The 18,610-nt window shown below is 37.2% G+C and overlaps 3 protein-coding genes and 2 long non-coding RNA genes across 14 annotated transcripts; 2 read left to right on the top strand and 3 right to left on the bottom strand.

Annotated features, from left to right (window-relative positions):
• Window positions 1-299: 299 nt before the first annotated feature.
• On the bottom strand, window positions 300-617 carry AT3G03945. The gene has a single exon (NR_141050.1). It is a non-coding gene; the product is annotated as an other RNA (long non-coding RNA).
• Window positions 618-1,165: 548 nt separating this feature from the next.
• Window positions 1,166-5,565, top strand: PRMT6 (protein arginine methyltransferase 6). 3 transcript variants are annotated; one of them, NM_112893.4, is made up of 13 exons: window positions 1,168-1,615; window positions 1,761-1,826; window positions 1,999-2,067; window positions 2,219-2,254; window positions 2,865-2,930; window positions 3,195-3,263; window positions 3,389-3,466; window positions 3,571-3,649; window positions 4,108-4,202; window positions 4,362-4,446; window positions 4,550-4,758; window positions 4,975-5,093; window positions 5,170-5,565. In NM_112893.4, the coding sequence occupies exons 1-13, from the start codon at window positions 1,322-1,324 to the stop codon at window positions 5,210-5,212; spliced, it is 1,308 nt and encodes a 435-aa protein (NP_188637.2). In that variant the 5' UTR covers window positions 1,168-1,321; the 3' UTR covers window positions 5,213-5,565. The 3 variants fall into 3 exon arrangements, with proteins under 3 accessions (NP_001326463.1, NP_188637.2, NP_001078191.1); NM_001338447.1 differs by having other exon boundaries at window positions 1,166-1,615; window positions 4,975-5,562; NM_001084722.1 differs by lacking the exon at window positions 2,865-2,930 and having other exon boundaries at window positions 5,170-5,562.
• A 3,178-nt stretch (window positions 5,566-8,743) lies between these two features.
• Window positions 8,744-10,790, top strand: AT3G20015 (Eukaryotic aspartyl protease family protein). Its single transcript, NM_112892.6, has one exon. It carries the CDS (start codon window positions 9,109-9,111, stop codon window positions 10,519-10,521), a length of 1,413 nt encoding a protein of 470 aa, NP_188636.2. The 5' UTR covers window positions 8,744-9,108; the 3' UTR covers window positions 10,522-10,790.
• Window positions 10,791-11,355: 565 nt separating this feature from the next.
• On the bottom strand, window positions 11,356-11,795 carry AT3G03935. The gene has a single exon (NR_141049.1). It is a non-coding gene; the product is annotated as an other RNA (long non-coding RNA).
• Window positions 11,796-12,575: 780 nt separating this feature from the next.
• On the bottom strand, window positions 12,576-18,584 carry AT3G20010 (SNF2 domain-containing protein / helicase domain-containing protein / zinc finger protein-like protein; the record flags this gene model as incomplete). 8 transcript variants are annotated; one of them, NM_001338440.1, is made up of 11 exons in its annotated part: window positions 12,576-13,031; window positions 13,198-13,407; window positions 13,533-14,096; window positions 14,220-14,441; window positions 14,686-14,816; window positions 15,199-16,177; window positions 16,276-16,353; window positions 16,428-16,499; window positions 17,028-17,704; window positions 17,810-17,985; window positions 18,401-18,584. In NM_001338440.1, 10 exons carry the CDS (start codon window positions 17,913-17,915, stop codon window positions 12,927-12,929), a joined length of 3,144 nt encoding a protein of 1,047 aa, NP_001319598.1. In that variant the 3' UTR covers window positions 12,576-12,926. The 8 variants fall into 8 exon arrangements, with proteins under 8 accessions (NP_001319598.1, NP_001327758.1, NP_001327757.1 ...); NM_001338444.1 differs by lacking the exon at window positions 18,401-18,584 and adding an exon at window positions 18,156-18,324 and having other exon boundaries at window positions 12,672-13,031; NM_001338442.1 differs by having other exon boundaries at window positions 16,428-17,704.
• Between the last annotated feature and the right edge of the window lie 26 nt (window positions 18,585-18,610).

Here is an 18,610-nt window from a genome sequence, read left to right as displayed (position 1 = left end):
CTTCTTTTTTCAGTTAGTAGGTAAGATCAACGTAGAAATGTTATTGTGGAATCAGTAGTAAGTATTATATCATCAACTTGAGCTTACAATCATTTCATTAGAGTTGATCGGTAGGTTAAACTGAGGCTTAGTTTCTGATTTCAGCAATTTTATGAGGATTTAATATATCTAATTTATGGGTTCCATACCACGAGCTGGCGAGCCTAGTCTTGTCCTCGTTGGTCACGCATAACAATAACCCATCGCATTGAAAGACACATTAGATATCTTAACATGATTCAGAAAATCATCTAACTCCTTTATAGTTGGATCCACGAAATCGTCACCTCCTCCTTCGTTATATTTTCCATTGAGATCTGAACCTCATTGAACAAAGCTTATACTTTTTCGTCATAAACCCCAGAAACTGATGTCTTGCTTCTCCATTACATAAAGTATTTTCTTTGGATAAAGCGTTCCATCGTTTGCATGTGGTTCTCACCGCTCCGAGACAAGTTATGGGAGCCCTAGAGAGTATCTTCTCTACCAAGTAATTCGAAATATCAGAGATCGTAGTCATTGTTCCGAATAGAAAGAAATGAGGGTTTTCTAACTTGCCCACTCTCTTTTATATATAGAGAGACATACAAATTAGGTTACCCAAGTATATTTGTCACACAAATATACGTATATGTAGGTGTCAAACACGGATGTGAACAAATTGTTGCTACTTGTATGTGGTTTATAATTCTCCCTTATGTCGTGTAAACAAAACCCTAGATCTAGGAGCTCATTTAGCAAGTTTTGACTCTATTAATTTGCCTATTCTTTCACAATTTCATGTGTAGATCCCTAACCTTGCTTTAGCTTTCCGACTTTTCTTAATTAATACGCTTAGAATTTAAACCTTCTTTTCCATGTATGCAGTAGTGTCATGCTACTTGAAAGATTGTTTATTTTACTTGAAGTGTAAAGAGTAATTACTCGTCCCGTTCAGTTTCCGATCTTCTCTCCGACTAAGTCTTGCCGGGGCTTCTGCTTCCCTTTTTTTGTAACCCGCTAGAAGCTGTATTGGCCCATTACCAAGCCCAAGTTGCTGGATTATTAAAATAATAAAAATTAATCATCCTGCCTAATCACGGTTTAAATTGTGTGCTAGTCAAAGAAAAAGTATGATTCTTCTGAAGAGAAATTACATAATTACCAAAGAAAAAAATGATTTTTTTTTAGGGGTTTTAATTAGTTAGAAAAAAGGAGGCTCCTTTGGAAGAACAAGTATTACAACAGTCGTCGTCGTCAAGCGGCGTCAGAGAAAGTCTCTCTCTGTGTCTAACTGAAAAAAATGCAATCTGGCGGCGATTTCAGCAACGGTTTCCACGGAGACCATCACCGCGAGCTTGAATTGGAAGACAAGCAAGGCCCCAGTCTCAGCTCTTTTGGCCGAGCCAAGAAGCGCAGTCACGCCGGAGCTCGTGACCCTCGAGGCGGTCTCGCCAATGTGCTTAGGGTTTCTGACCAGCTTGGCGAGCACAAGTCATTGGAGACTTCGGAATCTTCTCCTCCGCCTTGTACTGACTTCGACGTTGCCTATTTTCATTCCTATGCTCACGTTGGGATTCACGAAGAGATGATCAAGGTACTTTCTTTCGCATTCTTCTTGTAATTTAGGGTTGAATTTCTCTTTGGTTTAGGGTGGGTATGTATGTAATTGCTCTGTTGCTCTATTATATCATCAATTTAGGATTTTTCACTTCTTTGCGGAATGTTCTTGGTTGATATAGGATCGGGCAAGGACAGAAACTTATAGGGAAGCCATAATGCAGCATCAGAGCTTAATCGAAGGCAAGGTAATACTCTCGTTACTGTAATTTCTCAACTATGGTCTTAAATCTTCACAATTGATATTTGAACAAGATTCAAATTGGGACTGTTGTTTACTTTTAGCTTAGCCTGTGTGTATAACGTGGTAGTTTATTGTTTTGTTTGAAAACCTAATGCTGCATTGAATGCTTGTAACAGGTCGTGGTGGACGTTGGCTGTGGAACTGGCATCCTTTCAATCTTCTGTGCTCAAGCAGGTGCAAAACGGGTATGAGTTAGTTACATCTGTAGTTCTGTACACAAACTTTTTATATTGATGTTGATTGTTTCTCTGTGTCTGTTGTTTATATATTCCATAAGACCACGGGGGTAAACCAACACTGTTAATGTTTTCTTACAAAACTTCATTATGCTTACAGGTATATGCTGTAGATGCAAGTGATATTGCTGTCCAGGTATTATTCCAGCTGTTCGTTTCTTTTCTTTTTTTTAATCCAGTAATTTGAAGATTAGGATTGCTACCCTTCTATCTTCTGCATTTTCGTGAACTGATGAGGCTGACCATTTTTTTAATTCATAAACTGTAAATGGCTCGGGGGATTTTATAATTTCACCAGAACATGTTTTCTTATGTAAAATTGAAACTTGGAATAGAGAAGGAGTTCTTTGATATAATGTGTTGCATTTTCCCTTTGGTGGGAGTATGTTTAGGGTATGATGACTGTTTTTCTTATTGTCTAAAGTGAGGCCCTAGATTGAAATGTTCACAGTTAAGTTGACCCAGGCTTCGTTTATATCAATTAGTTTTAATCTAAAATCTTAGTCTCTGAATTGCTTCATGGTTTGATTACCTTTGACGTCAGTTAAATCAATGAAGAAAACCCTGCAAATGTTTCTGATATTTTTGGTCCTGTGAAGCTGAGAGAATTTATAACGAATCTGGTGCTTTAGCTCTGCATGTGGTTTTCATTTGGTTTTTGTTCCCTATAAAAATAAAAGTGGTTTGTGAAATCTTAGTTTGTTGAAAGGATTCCACTCACTCTTTTTTTTTGTGAACACCACCAGGCAAAGGAAGTTGTGAAAGCCAACGGTTTATCCGATAAGGTCATTGTCTTGCACGGGAGAGTGGAGGTAATATATTGTCTATGATAAATGCGAAGTTGGTCCTCCATGTTATATCCCACATTGTTCAAATTGATATTTACATCATTTGCAAAAAGGAAAATTGGTGTCGTTATTCAGAAAGGTCTGATATAAAATGAACGTAATGGAGAATTTGAGATAGTCTTTACTTCTGCACCGCTCTTGAGATAGATTGGTTGGGTGAAACATCCAAGTTCGTATGCAAACACTCCTCTTCTGTAGTAACTCTTCTTTTGTTGTTATGTTCTTCAGGATGTTGAAATCGACGAGGAGGTTGATGTTATAATTTCAGAGTGGATGGGTTACATGCTCTTGTATGAGGTTATTGTTTTATCTTGTATATAGATAATTTTATGTTAATGTCTAAATGATAACCTACCAAATTATTATTGCTCCTTGATCCACCTGTTCTCTCATTCCCGTATTATGTTTTTGATGTGATGTAGAGCATGCTGGGAAGTGTTATCACAGCTAGAGATCGCTGGTTGAAGCCTGGAGGTTTAATTCTCCCATCACATGCAACAGTATGATTATAATCCCTTTAAATATTATATCACAGTATGATCAAATGATGACTTTGGGAAAGAAGGCAATATTTGATAGGTTGTTGTTTGCCTTCTTTTGACAGTTATACATGGCACCTATTTCTCACCCTGACAGATACAGTCACAGTATTGATTTTTGGCGCAATGTTTATGGAATTGATAGTAAGTATTATATCAACTTGAACTTTGGGACAATCATTGCATTAAATTTGATTGGTATACTGGTAGAATTGAAACTGAGTTATATTTCTTGCAATTTTAGGTGGATTTGATGTTTCTAATAAGCTGGTAAATTTTTTAAGATATGAGCTTGCCATATCCCACATAATAGGCGGGGGAGTTTGGTCATTTCCTAGACAGATCAGATAACAAAAGCATGTTAATATGATAGGATTTATTGCTTTGATAGTCCTGGTCCTTGACTTCAGGGAATGAACTTGTGGCATTACATAGTCACAAAAATTCATAACTCATAAGGGTCAATTGAAATGTCGTTTCTCAGTTACCTTCACGTTGAGAAACTTCTTCTCAAGAATCCAATAAATATTCGAGTTTTGTAAAGCGAAAAAACAAACACCTCACGATAAGGTTTCAGTAATGATATTTGATATTGTTTGCAGTGTCTGCGATGATGCAATTAGCTAAACAGTGTGCTTTTGAAGAACCCAGCGTGGAGTCCATATCAGGCGAGAACGTTCTAACATGGCCAGAAGTGGTATTTCCTCGTTCTCTGAATACTCTTTACCTCCAATCTCTTTGAGCTCTCAGCTATGTTAACTGTACATACTGAGTGAAGATTATCCTTTTTATTACTAAGTAAATAATCAAAAACCAGCGCATCCACTATATTTATGTAAGAGCATTTGATATGCAGGTTAAACATATAGACTGTAAAACTATAAAAATCCAAGAGCTAGACTCGGTTACTGCAAGATATAAATTCAACTCAATGATGAGAGGTATATCACTCTCTTTATCAACTATTAGTGTATTGTGTGGATTTTAGAGAGAAGTTAGCATTGCTTCCTTTCTGTGTTGAGGCTTTTTCTTTTCTTGTTGTAGCTCCAATGCATGGTTTTGCATTTTGGTTCGACGTTGAATTCAGCGGACCGGCCTCTTCACCTGCCAAGAATACTAGTGAAACCAGTATTGCTAGTGGTTCTTCGTCGATAAGTCCTTCTGGAGAAGTAAATCAGAAGAAGCGGACTAATCCGAGTGATGCACTTGTGTTGTCCACCTCTCCCGAGTCTCCTCCAACGCATTGGCAGCAAGTAAGACCATGTTTTTGCATATACTTCCTGATTTCTTCAGCGTTCTATCAATTTTACTTTTCAATGAAGCATCTAAATTGGTAAAGATCAGAGGGAATTGGTCTTATATTAAGAAGATCAATGAAATTATATCGAATTCTGCTTCTGCTTATATTATCGAGAAAAACTAGCTTTACACTCTCTGACAATTTGATGTTCAACCACTTTTTTGGACAGACGATTGTATATTTCTATGACCCTATAGACGTAGAGCAAGACCAAGTCATTGAAGGTTCCGTGACACTTTCTCAAAGCAAAGAGAACAAGAGATTCATGAACATCCACCTCGAATATTCGTTAGTAGCCACACTCTTTCACCCTTTTCAATTTTTTTTTAAATTTCCACCAATGCTTATATTGTGATTTTTGCAGCTCGGCCGGCCGTTCCTTTGTAAAAGAGTCAGTAATGCGTTAAGGAGGCGATTCTCTGACAATTCATCCTTACCTTTAGAAGCCCTGTAAGGTGTAGTCTCTTCTGCTAAAGCAATTATTAGTCCAGAAATTGCAGAACCAACAATTGAGGACATTGACAAACTCAAGCTATTTTTAGTCTGCGAAAACACCAGTTCTTGTAAGATTATTTAGGTTTTAGATCAGATGGAAGCAATTTTAGGACATTGTTCTTGAGGCTATTTATAAGCTTGTTACTAGCCATCCACTCAGCAGACACTTCTCTTTGAGTGCTTATATATGTCATGCATATTTTATTGGTGATTTGTATAAAATTCATCATGATCAATTTATTCAATTTAGCGTTTTAAAATCAAATAGTTTTCTGCTATTTTATTATGAAGTTTAAAATTTATCTTCACACCTAGTGTTATTGGTTATGTTATTTATAAACATAATTTTAAAATACACATTATGTTGTTTAATTAAGTAAACTACATTTACTTGCTATTGGAAATAAATTTTGATTTTTGAATTTATTAAGAGTGTTTAATATGATTTTCAATTAAAAGGGTTGAGAAATTATAAGAACTACCATTAAAAAGAAATTATGAGAAATACCGTTAAAAACTAAATTTTAGTTCGAAGTATACTACTTTTTTTGGGATACATTTACTACAAATTTTAGATTTAGGAAGGATCTTAAAAGCGTACTAAGGCTACTAATAAATAATTTAGGGGCTCTTCATAAACTTCTATGAACCTAGATTTTGTAGTATTTTCAGGAATTTACTTTCTCTCTCAAAGAAGACAGAAAGTAAAACGGCTATATCGAAAGTTCATAGGTTTCCTTTCCTCTTGGAAATTTATAAAGATACAATTTTAGACACATGAGCTGAACTAGTCTCTTATGTTATGTAAACATGTATATTATGTACATAGTCGGATTTGAATGATTATATTCTAGAATTCTCGAAACTCTTTTCTCATTCATGGTGTATGGAACTAGGGGTAATTGAATTATACTAGATATCGTTGGATTATAAAATTTGAGCAACTTTTAGGTGTAATAATTGTTCAATTATTGGTACGTGGTGCATGTCTTATGTAATACCCAACTCTAATTTTTATCATGAGAATGCATGACCATTTAATTAAAATTATTATCCGTCTCTTTTTGCTAAATTATTTGTAGTTGGTGTTGTCGTACTTGTATTACATGCTATAGCAATAGCCATCGAAAATATAATTTTCTATAATCTCCATATCTTTAAAACTTTTGGGCACGCCCACAAATGTATGAATCACATAGCACCATTTCTTTTCGTAAAATATTTTCTTTCCACGATTTATAATATATTATTCAATAGATTGTATGTTAGTAAAAACATATCAAATCGTGCGTTAAATTGATTAGGATTCAGATCATTTTGTATCTCAAATCCTTTTCTATTTTTTTGCTGAATTTAAGTTTTACTTAAAGACTAACAATATTTCCATATGAATTCCACCAAGGCTACATATACTTCTTCTTGATTCAATATACTTTTCAAATAGCCGGTGATATCCAGTATGAGCAAGATATTGTTTTGGTATAGTTGAAGAAGATTGGATGATGATACAAATATGCCAAAAAAGATGAGCTAAGAAACCATATAATCAATAGTTGCAACCAACATTTGCTTTCGAACTACTCTTGCACTACGTCCAATCTAAATATGTTTTATTTTGGCGTTAGTTCTAAAAAACTTAAAGATAATATTTTCAATTTAATCATGTTTTTGGCTCAAACGACGAACTTTGTCCTTGATTATGAAATATGTAGTAGTGGCTTTCATCATATACCAATAGCCAGTCTTGGCATACAAGTACACAACTGTAGTTCTTATATTCATTATATAGAATTTCGACGTTAGCAATGGAGACTGAATATAAGAGTCTTTTATTTATCGTTTTTGTTGATCGAAATCACTTTCGGTTATATTTTGATGGAGATTTATCAAGATTTGCTTAGTTAGGTACTTGCAGTAGCCGGTACCGATCATCAACTCAGTTTCAAGTATTTGTGCTTTGTATTACATGGAATCAATACTTTGTCTATAATAAATTTTGTCTAATTCGATGTACATAGGGTTTGGGGTTTCTTTCCACGTAAAAGTTTACTAATTTCGATAGTTTTTCTATATGAATATTTGTTTGGTTGAAAAATATGAGTTGGCATATATAATTCATTACATGTATAACTAAATACTATTATTGTTCTCAAAGTTATTTTACCTGAAATTAGTTGAAGTAGAAAATATGTCAATAGCGTTATTATTGGGAACATTGAACAGTGATATATCTAAGGTACTGGCACATGTCATGAATGTTTTTGAGTATTTCGTAGATCTTAAGTACTTCGAGCTTCTTCATTTTATTCTAGAGTAAAAAAACCAATCAAAATCAATGAGTGAAATATATATCATCTTTGATTGTTTAGTTTGACAATAACAAATTAGGTAAATGACAAAAATTAAAATAAGTATTTCATGTAATCAATTTTGATTTTGTTAAACTATGAATGTTTTTTTTCTAGAACATGTTGTTTTTGATGTGAACATCTAATTTATCAATATTATGGTTCAAAATTTTAGATGTAAACTTTAGTTTTGTTTAGACGTACGCTCTATGATGGATTAGATGTTCACATAAGAAAACAAAAATATGTTGTGGAAACAATGATACATGTCATATCTGTGTTTTATAGAAACCATTTAGTACTATTTGATTATCTGATATAAAGTTCCATTGACAAATTTTGTAACTAAACTAGAAAACATGTCATTTTTCTGATTTTTTCAAGCAATAGAGAAAAGATATATCTCTCTATTTATATGCACCGTTGATTTCCAAGTTCCCAACTAGTTAGAACATTGCCAAAAACTTACAAGATCCTTGACACGAGTTTCTTGGAGATAGATAAACGAAGATGATGTCTTCACCGAAAGGTCTTTATACAAATGCTTCAGCATACTTCCCTCATGACTTACTTATTCACTTCAAAAGGCCACACCGCAAAAAAAAAAATGTTATACAAGTTCACAAGATACCTTTTTTGGTAAGTTTTGGATACTAAGATTTAAAATATCTTATTTGAGTTGTTAATTCAACAGATTAATATGAAAAGATCAAACCTAAAGTTAAACTAATCATGTAGAGATTTCTGATTTGTGAAATTGTATTCATTATCCATATTGTTTGGGACGAGTTTTCAGAATCTACCAAACTAGTCAATTGGAAAGAATGTTTTTTTTTTGCGAATCAGTTTTTGTAGATTTCAGTAAACTTGAAAAGTGGTTTGGCATGACCGAACATACTTTTTTCACATCATTTTTAATGCTTGAATGTTATCGCGTGGAATATCTTGCATGATGGAGTCAATGAACACATATAATGGATATGAGAACCATGTTCCTAGCATTTGAGTTAAAGTTCAATATATATCTTCTAAAGAGTTGGGTTTAGGAGAAGCAAAGACGACTTTTTTAAGTGGATGTAATGAGAGTATAACCTCGTATGTTTTAGTTCTCATAGATATGTAACTATCTCAAACCAAACAAGAGTAGAGGAGAGTGTGCGAAGTAGAGAAAGGATGTCGACGTGCAAAGAGGGAGGACCCCACAAAAACACAAAGAAAATCCACGTAAGCAAAAATAATAGCAATAAGAGATATCGACCCATCACTTCCCAAATCACAAGTCTCAAGTGGTCTCTCTCTCTCTCTCTCTCAATAAATAAATCTCAAAAAAATCTCATCTTTCAGAGAGAAGCAAGACACCAAAAACTTAGTCTGACATCAAAACCCAAAATCCAAGAAGAAAGAAAGAGAGAGTCTTCACGCTCACACTGGCTTTGGCTTTGGCTCTGGCGTTGTAAACAATGCTCCTCCCTCTCTTCTTCTTCTTTCTCCATCTCCATCTCCATCTCTCTTCTTCTTCTTCAATCTCCTTCCCTGATTTTCAAATCATCGACGTTTTACAACCTCCTCTCACCGTCACTGCAACTCTTCCCGATTTCAACAACACCCATTTCTCCGATGAATCCAGTTCTAAGTACACTCTCCGTCTTCTCCACCGCGACAGATTCCCTTCAGTCACTTACCGTAACCACCACCACCGTCTCCATGCTCGTATGCGCAGAGACACAGACAGAGTCTCCGCCATTCTCCGCCGCATTTCTGGGAAAGTTATACCTTCTTCCGATTCTAGATACGAGGTTAACGATTTTGGGTCCGATATTGTTTCCGGTATGGATCAAGGAAGTGGTGAGTATTTCGTCAGAATCGGCGTCGGAAGTCCTCCGAGAGATCAGTACATGGTCATTGATTCCGGTAGCGATATGGTTTGGGTTCAATGTCAGCCTTGTAAGCTCTGTTACAAACAATCCGACCCGGTTTTTGACCCGGCTAAATCCGGGTCTTACACTGGAGTCTCTTGTGGCTCTTCCGTCTGTGACCGGATTGAAAACTCCGGTTGTCACTCCGGTGGGTGCCGTTACGAGGTCATGTACGGAGACGGGTCTTACACGAAGGGAACGTTAGCTCTCGAAACGCTGACGTTTGCTAAGACGGTGGTTAGAAACGTTGCGATGGGATGTGGTCACCGGAATAGAGGAATGTTTATTGGAGCTGCCGGTTTATTGGGTATCGGAGGCGGTTCAATGTCGTTTGTGGGTCAATTAAGCGGTCAAACCGGTGGTGCGTTCGGTTATTGTTTAGTGAGTCGTGGCACTGACTCGACCGGTTCATTGGTATTCGGGCGGGAAGCGTTGCCCGTTGGTGCCTCGTGGGTCCCGTTGGTCCGGAACCCGCGGGCTCCAAGTTTTTACTACGTTGGGCTCAAGGGCCTTGGAGTAGGAGGCGTCCGGATTCCGTTACCGGATGGTGTTTTTGACCTGACTGAAACCGGTGACGGTGGTGTGGTTATGGATACCGGAACAGCCGTCACAAGACTTCCCACGGCGGCTTACGTCGCTTTTCGAGATGGATTCAAGTCGCAGACAGCGAATTTGCCGCGGGCTTCCGGTGTATCGATATTCGACACGTGTTATGATCTGTCAGGGTTTGTTTCGGTACGAGTCCCGACCGTGTCGTTCTATTTCACGGAAGGTCCGGTTTTGACATTACCGGCGAGGAATTTTCTGATGCCGGTGGATGATTCGGGAACGTATTGTTTTGCGTTTGCGGCGTCTCCGACGGGTTTGTCAATAATAGGGAACATACAACAAGAAGGGATTCAAGTATCTTTCGACGGAGCCAATGGCTTTGTTGGTTTTGGCCCCAACGTTTGCTAGCGGTTAAGATAGAGAAATTACGATTTTTGTTTGCTAGTAAGTAAAAAGCTTTTGTCTCAAAACTATATATGTATTTGTCTCTTTTTTTCTTTCTTATTAGTTTGGTTTGAGTTTTTAATAAATCTGATTAGTATAGAGAGATAACAAAAATGTATATGTTTTGACCAAATTTGTCTTTTGATTTCTGATTGGTTTGGAATCTATTATTTTGAGTTACTGTTTGGTTTGTTGTATTGTATGAATGAAGTGAAACACCTTTTAGAGCACCAAGTCAAAAAGTACTACACAGACAAAAGGTTAAAAAATTGCTAACACTTTGTGGTGAAGCGTGAAGACATTGGGGAGTGAACTTTTCTATTTTACCAATGTTCACATTAACAGTAACTAAGTTTTACTAATTACTTAATTAGCATCACATGCTCCAATGTTTTTCCAAGTTTAGTCATGGCCCAGTTAGGCATACACATAATCTGATACTCCTTACGTTCTTTTTTGTTTGATTGTTTAGAAAAACACACATATTAAAAAAACATATTAAATATTAATTATAAATGTATTATTTTTAGTATTTTACAGTTTTCTATAATTTTAAACCAATGATAATTAACTATTTTTTTTAAAAATTACAATTTATCAATACTAACCAATAAAGATTACATGGAAAACTTAAAAAATAAATTTTTTAGAAATAATTTTTTTTTCTAAACAAAAAAAAAAGGAACAGAAAAAGTATGTTTTTACTAAAAAAGTTTGGGATGGATGGAAGAAGCCTTATGGGCACATTATCTCGTGCCAGTCTTTAAGCTTTGTACATATGAGCGAGAGTACCTGAGCGAGAAAGACCCACAAAAGCTGGAAATTTTATTATTGAAAAAGCGATATGAATGAATCATTTAAAGCAAACTTAATAATCTCTTGTCACAATCGTGTGAATCACTTGGGCTACACACACCTCTTCAATTCATCACTTCCCCGTGATACTTTTTCTATTTTTCCAACTCCCATTATCACCTTTTGTGTCAAAATATCCTGAAGTGGGTTTCATGATAACTACAACAGACTCAAAACCAAGGACCCAAATTTAGTTGAATCATGGATGAAGGAGCCCAGAATTGTACCTATAACATTGTCAGAATAATTTCTCTTTTCCTTCTTTTTTTTTTTAATGATATTTACTTAGCCGTTGCATACCTTGAAAACTTAACAAACACAGTCAATTCTTTTCACACTGTAACTTGTTAAAAAAAAAAACAAGAGATCAAAATTAGCAGAGCACAAACCGACGAGAAGCACGTGCGTTCATACCAATGAATCAATTCAATTATCAACCTCTAGTGAAAAATTAAACCAAATAAAAAACATCTGGTGAAAAATGGAAAAAAAGAGAAATGACTAAAGGGCAAAAGAAAAGTGAAAGAAAGTCATACATAAAAAATAAGGGGTCCCATAATCTTCTATGTTGTCCCCTTCATAGGGCATTTAATCAACAAAAAAGTTCAACCACTGTATAATTCTAATGATTCATCATCTTGAATCCCAAAGCTGTTTCTTACACACAACCAAACTTTCACTTTCTTTGCAGTTTCCACTCATCTTTCTTATTTATGTATCACTGTATCTATCCCTACATCTATAACTTGGTTTCTCACTAATCAGTAAACATGTGGATTTCTTATTAGTGTTTCTTGAACCTACAATGCAGAGTTTTCTCATTCATTTGTTCTAAACCTTCCTAGAGTGTATCTACCTTTTCAAGAAAGAAAGGGGGTTCTGCATTTTCTCTTCTGCATACCTTCCTCTTAACAGCTAGGTGTCTGTCCTAAACCGTAAAACCGTATGTAGGTTGAGTCCACTCTCCAATCATCGGTTATAAACAATGTACCATGAAGGAACAAGGCAACAAGCTATGAATATACATACAGAGGATCTCTCATCTAATCCACATTGCTGGAAGAAGTTAGCACAATACAAAGATTGACCAAATTGTACGGCTGGCTTCACAAACTAATGTTTCCAAAGCATACATGAGACTGCCTTCAAGCTGAAAACAATGCGTGGAATGTCATGATATAAGAGAGACGTGAAATACAGAACAAACTTTTAAGCAATTGATCTTTTACATTTAAGGTCAAAATCCTACGTGGTATATATACCATGAACCGATTTTAGTTATTTACTTATGGCCTGTTTCCAATCGATGCACTTTGGAAACACCAAAAATGCATAGATTGGGTTCAAACCTTACAAAACCAAAGGAGTGCCACAGTATTGGATATCCATTACAAAAGCAGCTAGAGGTTTCTTCCTGATCAAAATTCTGGGCTAAATCTCCCATATGTACTGTACTAAGCAACCTAGTTCAAGAGGCGATTAGAAGGCTACGCTTAGACCATACAACGAGTAGTCTACACCATAAACAGATACTTGAGATCGTCTACTGTTAGACGTGTCGCAGAGCTTCCACCATGTTCTTCACCAAAGGCCGATGCAACCATTGTCCTTTTCTCTTCCTGAAAAAAAAATGGTAAACGAGAAAATTCATAAGCCCTTCATAGTCTACCACAAAAACTCTCTTTAGTAATTAGCTTGAAAAAATTACTGTAAATATAAATCTGAAAAGGAAACCAAGGGAACCCAAAACCCAGCGACAATGAGCAGATAGAGTTTAGAGAATACCTGAAGCTTCAAAATTCTATCCTCAACGGTGTCTTTTATAGTTATGCGAGTTACAGTAACTGGCCGAGTTTGTCCAATACGATGTGCACGATCAATCGCCTGATCTTCGGTAGTTGGATTCCACCAAAGATCCAAGAGAATAACATGACATGCAGCTACCATATTCAGCCCAAGGTTTCCAGCTTTTAGCGACATCAGCATCACCTTTACCTAATAAAATTTTTTTTGCGCTTTTAGAGAGCTTCAGGATCAATACTCCATGAACATTCCATATTTCAGAGAAACGATTAGTATATTGTTTTAGAAAACATATCTAAGATATTTACATCACTTACATCTGGTTTTTTACTGAATTCTTTAACCGCCCTGTCTCTTGCTGCTAGACTCATTGTGCCATCTAATCTTCTGAATTCAATACCACTTTCAAGAATACGCAGCTCAACCAAGTCAAGCATACCAGTCCACTGAGAAAATATTATCGTCTTTACTGCCCCCTGGCTAGGTGAAGATGAGTGAAGACGCATTGGCTCTACAATGGTAACATCATCGTCATCATATGGCCGTGAGGAAGATGGCATTTGACCATGCTGAGCTGAGTTTGGACTGTCTGGTTGGGAAAGCGACTGCAGGATATCGAGGACAGCTTTAATTTTTGATGAACAAAAGTCTCTTTTTTGAAATACCGATCTATCAAGACCATTATCATGAGAGGAACTACAGCCCGAATCATCAGAAGTGCAATTTCTAAGAGAAGATTCAGAGAAAACAACATCACGCGCAAGCTGTTGTTTGCATCTCGGTACAGGGCACGTGTTCTCATCCCCAGTTATGTATTCTAAAACACATTCATAGCAAAATATATGGCCACACAACGTAACAACAGGTTTTTCTGGTGGCTCCTGCGAATAAATATGAAAAAAAAAGAAGCAAAGATAGTCAGGACAAGACCTAAGAACTAGAGAATAGTGAGCCTGAGGACATGCTATTTCTAGGTCTCATTTACTCTGCACTTCTGCACTTACATTGCACTCATAGCAGATGGCAGATGATGACTCTAAGCGATTGATCAGTCTGCTTCGAGCCTCCCTAGGGAGTCTTCTAACTGCTGCTTCTGATACTTTTCCAACAGGATCTGAGTTATATCTTTTAACAAGTTGTGGGTGGTCACAAGCTTGGCGTAGTCGCAAAAGCAACAGAAGAATATTTGCGTAGTTTTGACTCAAAGTTCCCGCATCAGCATAGGCCTGCAGGGAAAATGAATTTATCATCCTATCGGGTACAGCTACTAGTTTGTGTTCTCTCATAGGACGAAATGAAGACTTGCAAGACACTCAGAAACATGGATCTCCAATAAAATTGCTGCATAACTACAAGGTCACATTTATTAAGCATTTAGTTGCTATAAATGGATCTTCTTAACCAAAAAAGTGCACATCAATTGTAAACCAAGTATGAACAGATACTTTGTGGGGGAAAAAATAGGAGAACCTTGAACTGTGAACGTGAATCAGCTTCAAGCTTCTTGTAGAAAGAGCGCTCAGCCACTGAAAAGTCTACCTGGCTCAAATTTACTACCTTTGGAGGTAGATTAATTATGGGTTTCCCATCAAGCAATGTTCCTAGATAGCAGAACAGTAGATATTTAGCAGAAACCATCAAGTGCAGCACAACCACGTACGAATATAATAGGAGCAAAGTAAAAATCTACCATCAAACAGAAAATATCAAAATAAAAATGAACAGATGAGAAGACAAAAGGAAAAATGTACAGATGAGAAGACAAAATTGTTATTTTATTAACCACATGACCGGAGGACTAACTCAGGTGACAGGTTCAATAAACTAACAGGTACTCTCTTTATTGAGTACATTATAGATAAGCCGATAAAATCACAAAGTGTCAAGATAACATAGATAATATTAATAGTAATGATTGAGAAGTCCCGGCCACATAAACAACTCAACCAACCATCAAAGAGAATAAAGAGATGATCAGAGTACCTTTGGTGCGGCGCAGCATTATAGCCCTTAGAACAGCTTGAAGCTTCTTGTAACCTTGACAAGAATTTCTGGAAATTGGAACCTTGATTGTACTGTAAAATGACTTGTACACCGCATATGGATCATATCTAAGAAACCTGAAATAGCTATATAAATCATCAATCGTATTTTGTATTGGTGTTCCAGACAAGCACCACCTCCTTTTGGCTCGAAGAGTGCAACATGATCTTGCCATTTGTGTTCTATAGTTCTTAATTGTCTGAGCTTCATCTAGTACTATTCTGAACCACCCAACCTTTCCTAGAGGACCACAATCAGGCTCAGAAGAAGTATCGTTAGTGCTTTTTCTACCTCTTCTTTTACTCTTCTTACTAGCACCCACCACGACTTTCCGTTTCTTATTGTTGGAGAAGCCAGAGGCAAGACCATATCTGTCAGTATTTTTTTCATCGTTCTCATCCTCATCCACCAAGAATTTGTTGGGAGCTTCATTAGTAACAATAGCGTACGTTGTCACAACCACATCGTATTCTGCTAATTCATTAGGATCTTTGGTCCTATTACTACCATGGTAGACTAACACAGAAAGTTTGGATTCTTCAGAAACCTTCTCATCAAGCTCTCTTGCCCACTGCCTTACAACACTCGCTGGGCAAACAATTAATGTACCAGCAGCTGGTCTCTTCCACTGAAATGCTCGTGTTGAAGAATTAGCTTCTTCATCTTCGGCTTTCTCCATATCTGAACTGTCATTCTCATCATTACCACATGCACTCAGAACCGAGGTCTCACTGTTGCTTGAAACCTTGAGCTCTGGTTTTACATGACTACCACTTTCATGCTTTGCATTGTCTGACTCATCATCAGCATCCAGGACTAATGCCTCAGTTTCTTGCTTGCATGAACTTTCGGACTTCAGTTGTGACACAATCTTTTGCTTTAGGATAAGAGCAATCGTCGAGACCGTCTTACCAAGTCCCTGCAGAGTAGACGTTACATAGTTTGAGGTAAATATCCAAGCAGCAGACTCACAGTATCACAGATATTTATTAGTCAAGAAATTTAATCAAATGTGACCTGATCATCTGCTAGTATCCCTCCTGGACAGTTGAAACTACTTGTTTCCTTCTGAAACATCCATGCCAACGCAATTTTCTGAAGACCAGTAGTACTTAATACACAAACCAATACCAACGGCCAATAAATGGAAACTTAAAACATGCTACTACCTGATGCCTCATAAGAGGAACTGAAAGAGTACCAGGAGGTAGATCACTTTCAGTCATGGGTTGATTCAAAACCTGCAGGATTAAAGTACTTGATAATCAAAAATGCACTTACCACGCCATTTCATATCAGGTAGATTATGGAACAACACCGAGCTCTCAACACCCTTATAATGTACCAGAGTAAAATCGGAAAATAAATGCTACATCTATTGTCAATGATCCAAATTATTATTAATTATCATTATTTCTCAGACATGAAGAAAACGAATGCAGCTACATTATTATTTTAAGATAGTCAGTATAAAATTGAGTTGATCCAGCATGGTAGTATGACCGAAGCATCAATGAGACATGCAAACGCTTATAAAACGTTTCATGCACCATGCACCTCAGAAAAATATTTAACAAAAAAAAATGAGCCAGATTTAGAGTCAATTATTGCTCCATTATACTCTATGACAATCATATTAAGAGATTCAAAAGAGCCGGCAAAATGTAAAGCTGGTACAAGGGGCAACGATAACTAGATATGCAAGCACAAAAGAAGAGCTTAAGTGTTGAAGTCCACAAATAACAAAGGGTTGTGCTGAGGATGAATACCTGTAGTGCAGCCTGATAAACCAGCCTTTCATCGTTATCAGGATTCCTATCTTCACCACCACCAAACCTGTGCATTGGATCACTCGAACCAGCATGATGCAAAACAGAAGCAGATGTTCCATGCGTCAGAGATGGAGGCAGGATCCTAACCCCATTCACGCCACGTTGAATTCCTATCTCAGCATGGGCTCCACTATAATGATCACCAAAGGTACTCTTGTTGCCTACAGCTGACACAGCTGGATGACTATAATCGGCACCAAAGCGACTCCCACCAGCATTACGTATATTGTTTGTGCCACTTCTGGAAGGAAGGGGAGGGGGATTAAAAGAGGGTGGAAGAGTTCTTTTCAGAGCTTGCTGAGACAATGGTCTCTCATAATCCACACCAACACGACTTCCACTAGCATTACTTATATTGTTAGTGCCACTTCTGGCAGGAAGGGGAGGGGAATTAAAAGAGGGTGGAAGAGTTCTTTTCAGAGCTTGCTCAGAAGACAGTCTCACATAATCAGCACCAGATCCACTGGAAATTCTCGAGTTTACAGTGTTCCCATTCCCTGTGAAAGGCTTAGAGACTCCAGGCCGAGAAGTATCACTCGAGGCACCATTGGGAGGAGCCTGATTTGTATGTTCAGCTCTAGCATGGCTATCCACTGTAGGCAAAGGTCTCCTGCCTGCAAAGAAAAAAACACAGCATCAAAGTCGATCAGTCCATAAAGCTACCAAAACTAACCTCACCAGAAAGACCGAAATTGACAAAGATATGCCAAAAACTATACTTAGCCATGTGGGATCCATCCTGGTTCGAGTTTGTGGCCAAACAGGCTGCGGTGGTACTTCGTCATCACTATCACTACCTGAACTAATTTCAATAGCAGAATCCATTACAAAATCTCCTTCAACGTCAGTCTCCTCAGAAGAATCAGTAATAGGTCTTTTAAGAAACCGAATCAGCCTGCGAAGCAAAAGATTTGTGTTATTCTCCAAATGAAACCCACTACAAAGCCACCATTTGAACTAACATTCGAAAACAAAGCATCCTAAGCAACAACAAAAATCAACAATCAGCACCACAAAATAAGTTGATTTTTGAAAACGGTGTAAGGTTGACGACTTGGCATAAACCTCGAAATGGATGATCAACGGAACAAAAACGCTATTTCGCTGAAATCGGAAACTAATTTAGCAACACGGAAAGCGAAAGAAGGCCATAAACAAAAGAAATCAAGCAATGCGGGATTCAGAAATGTAAAACCCTACACGATGAGGTAAATGTAAGAAAAGTAAAACAAAAAAAAAAAACAGAAAAAGTAGAAGAGGAAGACGAGAAAGAGCTCGAATCGGAAAAAATGGAGGGAAAGGAACAGTACCAGGGAAGAAGCGAGTTGGAGAAGAAAGACGCCACTGTACACTAGGGTTTTTTTCGCTCGGAATCTCTCACAAATGTTTGCGGTTACGACGGAGAAAGAGATGATGAGTACAAAAACCCAACGTACAATTTCAATTTCATCCAAGTAAAAACTCACATTTTCTCGGCCCACTGTGACGTCTATCTCGGCCCACTGTGACGTCTATCTCGG

Source organism: Arabidopsis thaliana, chromosome 3, assembly GCF_000001735.4.
Source record: "Arabidopsis thaliana chromosome 3, partial sequence".
Classification (NCBI taxonomy): Eukaryota; Viridiplantae; Streptophyta; class Magnoliopsida; order Brassicales; family Brassicaceae; genus Arabidopsis; species Arabidopsis thaliana.
The sequence above is the reverse complement of the archived record's forward strand: the minus strand, read 5'-3'. Positions and strand labels throughout refer to the sequence as shown.